Below are 8,689 nucleotides of genomic sequence, written 5' to 3' on the forward strand. Positions count from 1 at the left end.
GAACCCTGCCCTGGGTTCTACTATGGTTCCTTCAGCTACCAAAGCTGGAGGAGAGGCCGTAGCACAGCCTGGGATGAGTCCAGACGTATCCCCTGGCACCACATCCAAATCCCTCTCAACCTCCAGCCTGGGTTCCAGCTCCCCCCCCCCCACCATGCCCATCAGGTTGAACCTTAAAAATCTCCATGGAGTCTAAGAAGCACAGGCAGAGGGAGTTGAAGATTCCATAATTTAAACAGATAATATAACAACATATAGCTTATCACATGACTGAGATCCGTGAGCCTGCAGCAGCTGGCAGGTAGGGGGAGGGGGGGCACCAAGTGAAGCTGCAGTCTCTGGGGCTGGGGTGGGAAGGTAGAGCCTATCTTCATTTCAGGCGGCAGGGTCCCACCTTCTTCAGGTAATCCTGAACCCACAGGGTTGTTTCCAAGGCACAGCTTTCTCTGCCCTTCTTCATCTTGAATCTGTGAACAGAGGGCACGGGCAAAAACCTGAGTCACTCGCTAGGAGTCTGCCACACTTGTCTCTCTGGTTCTGTGACCCCTGGAGCCCCCTCCCTCCCCTGTGACCCCGAGAGCTCTCCCCCCCCACTCTCTCTCCTCTGTAAATGAAGGGATTGTATGAGATCTGAAGGTGTCACACTGGTGTCACCTTGGGAGCTTATTAGTGAGGACCCCTGGACCTTCCCCCTAGAGACTTGGATTTCTTCTATGGGGCTAGGGTAGAGGAGCTGGCTGACATCCTGATGTGTCCCTAGGATGAAACTTCCGCATCCTAGAACAACTCCTTGCTCCAGCTTTGATTGTCTGTATGTCCATCTGGGACCTATTCGTTGTTCTGGGCTCAGTGTGTGTGTGTGTGTGTGTGTGTGTGTGTGTGTGTGAGAGAGAGAGAGAGAGAGAGAGAGAGAGAGAGAGAGAGAGAGAGAGAGAGAGAGGTGTACTGTGTGAGAGTGTGTGAATGTGTGAGAGAGAGAATGTGTGTATGTGTTTATGTGTGTGAGAGTGTGCGTGTGTGTGTGAGAGAGAGTGAATGTGTGTATTGTGTCAGAAAGTGTGTTAATGTGTGTGCGAGAGACAGCATGTGTGTATGTGTGTGTGCGTGTAAGAGAGAGAAAAAGAATACGTGTATGTGTGTGAGAGTATGTAAGTGAATGTGTGTGTGAGAGAGGGAGAGAGAAAATGTGTGTGTGTGTGCGCGCGCGCATGTGCATGTGTGTGTGTGGGGGGTCGCTCATGGTATACAGACTTGCGTGGTAGCCAGGGGTTGGTGGCATGAAGTCTTCCTCCGTCAATTGTCCAGCTCTCTTACATAGGTCCCTCACTGAATCCTCAACCTGTTTCAGCTGGGTCGGAGCCAGCGAGCCCACCAGCTGTGCCTGTCTCTGCCAGGCCCAGCACTGGAATTATAAACTCACACCATCCAGCTGGATTTTTCTCTGTGCTGGCTGGGAATATGAACTCAGATCATCACACTTAAGCAGGCAAAACACTCTACACCCACGAAGCCAACTCTCCACTCTGCCTGTCGCTTTTGCTAAGCATTTCTTTCTGGCTGTAATATATGGGACTATGGGATGTAATCAAAGGCATGTTGAAGCTCAAGCAAATGAATCAGGACCCTGTCCTAGGAAGTCCCGTGCTCCCCCTGGCAGCCAACTCTTGCCCTGCACCTTACTTTGCCTTGTTTGGGTTTAGAGTCCCTATTCTTGTGAAACAGCGCCATCTAGTGTCTTCTATTCTCATTCCTGTCGGCATTATCCCTCGCCAGGCTAGAGGCTGGTCAGTTCACTCACATCACAGCTGGGTCACGGCAGGTGGAGCTGATCTCTTTGTAGCACTGGATTGACTTCAGAGGAGGCTTTTTCTTCATACCGTTGAAACAGCAGGAAGAGGAAGACACGTGCACTACACGAAAGGCAAAAAAGATCGTATAGCATCCGTACCGCGGCCTCTCCCACAGAAGGACTGAAAAGCAAAGCCCTTCCTGGGATAGATGACGGCATGGAGACCCTATGCAGAGGGCCACAGTGCAGCTATGTCTCAGCAGCCTCTCATTTTCTGGAGTGGGGATAACAGTCAGAAGGCAGAGGGAGAGTCAGATCTAAGCACCCCACAAACCAGCAGATGGCGGGGACACTAGCCACATGCCAGCCTGGGCCAGTGGCTCAGCACATACCCCTAGGTCGCGTATATGTCCTGCAAATACCATGTATGCAGCCTCCTTCACTTCCCAACTCTCATCACACGTACATGGCTCTGTACTGCACTAGAACTCAAGCCAAGGGCTCTAGACTGGCACCCTAGGGCACCTGTAACCCTGTTACTTGCAGGACACTACAGGTCACAGACCTGGGGCCAGATGAGGAACCGCACACAAGCTCGGAAGGAAAAAGAAAAGTTCCCAAGAGGCAGCTAGTGTACTCACCCACAACAACCTCTCACATCCCCTCTCTTGGTTTTCACCTCCTTAGGGCCGAATAGCCCCCATTCTGCATACTCCCCTCCCTATAGCCCACCTTCAACACTCCCTTGTTCTAACCCTGAATCCTCCCTTCTCACTACTCACAGAAACCCTTAGGTCTACTGTCCTCCAGTCAGTGTTTTCTGAACAACCTGGAACGTGGGTTTCATCTTAGCAGGGCAGAAAACTTTATTTTTATTTATTTATTTATTTATTTATTTATTTATTTTTAGGCGTAATAGCTTTCCGGCTACTATCTCCTATGCTCTTTCTTCAGCCCCTCCCTGACTGGCATCTGTCACACTGTGGAAACCAGACCTAGCAGACCTAGTCTCTCCTTGGATTTCAGGGCTCCCAGCTTGTTTTAAATAACCCCATAGTCCCTTTCCAGCTGTCTGTAGGGTTAAGGATAAAAATTATCTCCCACACACTGAAGCCGGCTCAGCTCTCAAAAGAAAAAGTTCCTCCCAGAATAGGGCCAGTCTTGGGACCACACCCAGAGGATCCTGGCCCAGGTCTGTCTCTGCAGCTACCTAGTTCTGGCATTAAAGAAGGAATCAGAGGAATGGGTTTTGGATCTGAGCTCCCCACAAAGCAGAAGATGAGTGTCTCTGGTTCACAATCTTCCTCTGTGCCCAACGCCCCCAGCCCATTCATGCCCTCCATTCCTACCCTCCAGGTAGGAGCAGAGATGGAGCCAGTGCGGTCTAAGTGAGCTGTAGTCCAAGCCCAGAACACCTGCCTGCACATCTCTTCTCCCTGGACCCAAGCACAAAGATCCCATCACTCACTGCTCTTGCTGTCCACATCCTGTAGCCACATCGCAGTCAGCAGCAGGCACATCAGGACCACGGTGATGTGTTTCATGGTGACGAGTTTCTGGCCCAAGGCTCTCTGGAGCAACCACTGACAGTCTAGTGAAGCCAGGAGCTCTCTCCTGCCTCATCCTGTACTGAGCTTTTATCAGAAAGCTCGGGCAGGGTGCTTTCCCAGACCATGGGGAAGACGTGGGAGTCCCAGGGAAAAGGAACTCATACCCAATGGCCGCATGGAAAACTCCTTTTCTCACCTCTCCTGGGTAGCATTCGAGGTATGTTTGGGTGCCCGGTGGCCTTGGGAAGTTCCCCCAAGTGCAGAAGCAGATACTGATCTTTACATTCTTGACAAAATACGTGGGAGCTGTCCTGGCTGAGTGGAAAGTCAAGAAAGGTGAAAGAGAGGAAGTGGCCTGTGAGCAGCTTGTCTAGCCCACATCATTCCATTCAAAGCAGCTACTGGCCCTGGAGGACAGAGCTGAGGCGCTTCAAGCTGCGTTGAAGGGAGCTTGTGTTTGGGTCCCACCTCTGCCAGTCGGCGATTGCACGAACTTATCTGTGCTGCACATCCCTACACAACGGAAGTAGTACATATCTCAAATATGGGTGATAAGAATGAAGTGAGAATGTTCTGACCGTTGGCTAGATCTGGGTAGGGGCTTAAAGTTTACCACCTGTATTGTCCTTGGCTGGTGCCTTAGTTTGAGCGGGACCCCTGGGCCCAAATCTGCCTATCATAATGTTCTACTTGTAGGTTTCCAGGACCCTCTGGATTCTTCTACTTTGCTATTCTCCCATGCTTCTCTCATTTAAAGTCCCAATAGGATGTCCTCCCCTGTGTCCCAGTTTCCTGGTAAGTGAAGGCTTTCATGGGACATGCCCCTTGGACTAGTATGCAGATATAAGTGAGTATATACCATTTGAGTCTTTCTGCTTCTGGGTTAACGGTCAGAACATTCTCCACAATTGAGTGGAGAGTGGGATATGACTTTCTCACGTACTCTGGTGCCTCATATTTGACCATGTCCCATGGAGGGGGAGACCTGGTGGCACTCAGAGGAAGGACAGCAGGTTGCCAAGAAGAGACTTGATACCCTATGAGCATATACAGGGACAGATAATCCCCCTCAGGAACAGTCATAGGGGAGGGGAATAATGGGAAAAGGGGGGGGGGGGAAGAATGGGAGGATACAAGGGATGGGATAAACATTGAGATGTAACAAGAATACATTAATAAAAAAATAAAAAATTTTTAAAAAAAGAATGAAGTGAGGAGTTAGGGGGAAAGGCTCAGTCTGCAAAGTACTTGCTATGCAAGTGTGAGTACCAGTTTGATCCCCAGAATCCCCCCCCCAAAGTAAGGGTACCTGCAGAGTCTTATAATGCTAGAGCTGAAGAGGCAGGCAGGCTGATACCTGGGGGCCAGCTGGTTGGCTAGCCCTAGACTAGTTGGAGAGCTCCAGGCTCGTGAGAGAACTCGTCTCATAAAACAAAGTGGTCCACATTGCACATAGACACATGCATGTGTGCCTTCACACACACATACACACACACACACTCTCTCTCTCTCTCTCATACATATACTCTTTCACATACATACTCTGTCTCACACATTCTCTCTCTCTCTCTCTCTCTCACACACACACACACACACCACACACTCTGTCTCACACATTCTCTCTCTCACACACACACACTCTCTCTCTCTCCCTCTCTCTCTCTCTCTCTCTCTCTCTCTCTCTCTCTCTCTCTCTCTCTCTCTCTCTCTCTCTCACACACACACACACACACACACACACACACACACACACACACGCACGTGCATTGAAATAAGATCTCTGCCAAATGCCTGGCCAACATATTTGCTACTATTTTTATCTCTGTGTTTCCCAGCACAGCTTACTCCATTCCAGGTCCTTCCTTGGTTACCCTTGGGAACACAATAGTCAATGGATGTAAAACCTGACCTGAGCCATCTTGCCTTAACCTAGAAACAAACCATAGAGAGCCTTTCAGCATGACAACCACTCAGTAAAGACAGAGATGTCATGAGGAGAGCACGGGAGAATCTTGGGGACATCAGAGGACCTTCTCCCGACAATGTTCTGTAAGCATCATGTCCTGCAGGCTGCTGTGCAGACAACATGTTAGGCAGAGGAAGGAGTCTGTAAAAGCTAAGTATGAAGGGACACGCTTCACGGAGTCACAGGGAGAGAGCTAGAGCAGGGGGTAGAACTGGAGGTGAGATTGTTCAGCCAGATGAAAACAGGATGTGTGTGTGTGGTACTTGGGACAGGCAGCTCATAGTAGGCCCTCAAGAAAAACAGCTGAGCCAAACCTATGTATTGGCAGCATGGGGCCTATACACAGGGGGTCGGCTAGGCTACTTTGATCTTTTACTTTATAACTGAAAAACCATCAGCCTGTTGCCAATTGAGCACCATATAGCCGGCTAGATAGTTACAGCTCTTCCTTTTACGTCCCAAATGGTCAAGCATCAGTGACTCCTTCTGCCGTAGGCTCTCCTGTCTCCATCCCTAGTATTTCATTCTTACTGTAACAGCTACCTGTACCACCCTCCTAACCAGCTCTCTCTGTGTCCAATTGCTCATTTCAAACACCCTTTCCCCCATAAAAGTCACCTGCCAAGGCCTGCAGGCAGATCTCAGCCTCCTTGGAAGGCCCCTTTGTGGGGATGGCAATATGACGTCCTTATCTTCCTAAATCCCTTTAGTAGGGCTCCCCTCCATGCTAGCATGGCATGTCTGAGTTGAATACGCCTTTCAAGACCTTTGGCAATGATGATTCTTGACATTCCTGGGGGAGCTTTTTCAAAACTGGAAATCTCTTGGCTCCATTCCAGGGTCGGAATAAAAACACAAGTGCCTGTACATGTGAGAAGAAAACTCCAGGTGATTGTCAAAGCCCCAGAAGATAAAATCTTCACAGTAGAAAGGGTGGGAGGGTGACTTTCGAGACGAGAAAAGTCTTGGGCTCTGTGCTATATTGAGAATGAGGATGGCATGCGGCACAGGGACTTGAGCCCTGGGTGTTCAGCTCACCATCTCTACACAGCTAGACCAATACCAGTCAGCCTCCTACTATGTCCTGTCACCCAGAAAGTCATTAGAACCACCGCCCTGTTACTGCCTCTCTGCTATACCCTTGCCTTTGGAGGCTGGTGTCCTCTGGCCCTTCAGGTCTTCGGGAGAGAGGAGGTGCGGGTATATGAAGTGGCCCAAATGTAACCGCAGACCCTTTAGACTACGGCAATGAAAAAGGGGCCACATACCTGCCAGGAAACACCTGGTTCTTCCCCTCTTCCTGGGACCGTCTCAACTCGATTCCCATCTTCCATGCCCCCCCCCCCCGCCCGCCCGCACCTCCCCTCCCCCATAGCCACAGCTAATTCCGAAACAGAAAAGAGGAACTCATCCGTACTCTGTCATGCCTTCCCTTTCAGGCCACCCGACCCCCCAGCACCTGGAAGGAAGTAGCCAAAGGTAGGATTTTATCGTCCAGCAACGTCATGTTACACATTGGTACCCCAGCATGGCTGCTCGGGCCCAGGGGCCAGGACCAAGTAATAGATCAATAAACTCTCTGTGGAATTGAGCAAGCAGGAAGAGAGTGACCTATGATGGATTAACGAACAAGAAGTGATCTCAGATGAGCATTGTTTTATTTCGTACCAGCAAACCTCGTTGTCGCTTCTAGTTAGGTTTCCTTGCCACACACCTTTCATTCGCTAGGTACCCAATGAGCAAGAATGAGGACCAGGTGGCACTCAGCTCACCAGCAGACCAGCAGGAGCTGGTGCTCTCTAAAGGATCTCCAGCCCCGCCTGCCACATGATATCTAGTTGTAGGTCAAAGTCCCTCTAGACTGGATCATAGACTCCCTTAACCTAATACAACTCTCTGTATTGCTGTCAAAATAAACTTCCTAATCCTTAGCCTAATTTTGGGTTGTTGGGAGGGCTCCCTGAGATGGGAAAGGAGATTAAATGAATGGAACACTGCATCACTGGAAACTCTCCTGAGCACATGTCAGGTACTGAGGGACCAAGTGACTTTCATGGGACTCCCAGCTTACAGAATTCAATGGATTCACCCCTAAACCAGATCAGGCACTGTTCTGAGGGGCCCATGGGTGAGACTAAGAAGTGTCACCATCTCCGAAACAGGGCTCCAATTCCCAGTCTCCTTTTCTACTAGCCTGTGCCCTTAATGATGTGGGCACAATGTCCTTCTGGGTCCTTGATATATGTCCCAGGCACGGTTGCCTCAGGTAAGGCTATGTCCATCCATTCACAGTAAGGGGGCCCAGCACCCACACACTGCAGAATCCCAAGCCCCGTCTTCTTTACTTCCTGTCCCTGTGGTTTTTAGCTGCTTGGCTCTTTGTACTTTTACAGAAGACTTTTCCTGTCTACTGCTCAGTGACAGGACAAAGGATGCAGAAGTGTCTCTAACTACAACAGGCAGCAGAGAGGTGCCCTGAGGTTGTCACAATAGTGGCCATCGCCAGTTCTTTCATGTACTTCTGAGCCTGAAAAGCCAGCCCGCTGTGCTCAGGGTGAAGTACAAATGTCTTGGCATCATTTACAAAGTGTAAAGTGATGGCCTCGGCCACTGACGTTCTAGTCTTCAGATGCCCAGGTCTTCTGTTCTTCCTGCTCAGAACTTGCCCCTGGCTTCATATGACCAACTGCCCACAGGCCGTGCCACCCTACGCTCCCACAGAGAGCCAGCCACTGCAGGTTCTTCATGCTGTTTTGATTCCCTGGGGCTCCGTGGCCCACCCTACCCAAGAGCTCCCAAGGGGCAGGAGTCTTACTATGCTAAGTCAGACCTCTTTGGGCCGTAGTCTTACTACATGTGAAAGGCAGCAACCACTGGAGGTGAAAAGAAGAATGGATTTTGTATCCACACAGGATTCAAACCTTAGTGGACAGGCAGGAGTTACACGGGTGGCCAGCTGTGGGACCCTAATAAGGAGATAGGTTCCAAACCTATACCTGTTTATACAGTGCTCCATTGTTGGAGACCTTGTAATTTCTGTGTGGGCAACATATCACATGTGGGGTTCCTGTGACAGCCATGGTTTAGTGGGGTGCTCCTCTGTTGTCTCTGCAGACATATCCCAAGTGCCTTCAGTGTCACAGTTCCTGCCTGGTCACTGAGGAAAGAGAAGGGGTTGTAGCTCAGATCTGCCCACCAGGGCCAGACTTACAGGCAAAAAGCACCCACAAAGCAACAGCTGGGCAAGGCTGTCATTAGTGTGTGGTCTAGAGGCTGAGGGCCCCTTAGGTAGCAACTTGGTACTTTACCTGGGCCTGGAAGGATGCAAGTAGGGTGTGCCCAAAGGGGAAGAGGGTGGGGATCTGCCGTGGTAGGTAGTGGTTT

At 50.2% G+C, this 8,689-nt stretch overlaps 1 protein-coding gene across 1 annotated transcript; it reads right to left on the reverse strand.

Annotated features, from left to right (window-relative positions):
- Positions 1 to 342: 342 nt before the first annotated feature.
- On the reverse strand, positions 343 to 3,371 carry Ccl1 (C-C motif chemokine ligand 1). Its single transcript, XM_051157894.1, has 3 exons — positions 3,258 to 3,371; positions 1,799 to 1,910; positions 343 to 467 (listed from the first exon to the last, which is right to left on the reverse strand). The coding sequence occupies exons 1-3, from the start codon at positions 3,331 to 3,333 to the stop codon at positions 371 to 373; spliced, it is 285 nt and encodes a 94-aa protein (XP_051013851.1). The 5' UTR covers positions 3,334 to 3,371; the 3' UTR covers positions 343 to 370.
- Positions 3,372 to 8,689: the final 5,318 nt, after the last annotated feature.

The sequence above is a fragment of the Acomys russatus genome, chromosome 16 (assembly GCF_903995435.1).
Source record: "Acomys russatus chromosome 16, mAcoRus1.1, whole genome shotgun sequence".
NCBI classification, from domain to species: Eukaryota; Metazoa; Chordata; class Mammalia; order Rodentia; family Muridae; genus Acomys; species Acomys russatus.

Excerpts from the sequence above, each read along its gene's own strand:
- Ccl1 (XM_051157894.1), bottom strand. The coding sequence starts at position 3,333 with ATGAAACACATCACCGTGGTCCTGATGTGCCTGCTGCTGACTGCGATG. Across the intron at positions 1,911-3,257 it reads GGATGTGGACAGCAAGAGCA|TGCACGTGTCTTCCTCTTCC; the intron begins GTGAGTGATGGG and ends CCTTTCGTGTAG. Across the intron at positions 468-1,798 it reads TGCCGTGACCCAGCTGTGAT|ATTCAAGATGAAGAAGGGCA; the intron begins GTGAGTGAACTG and ends CTCTGTTCACAG.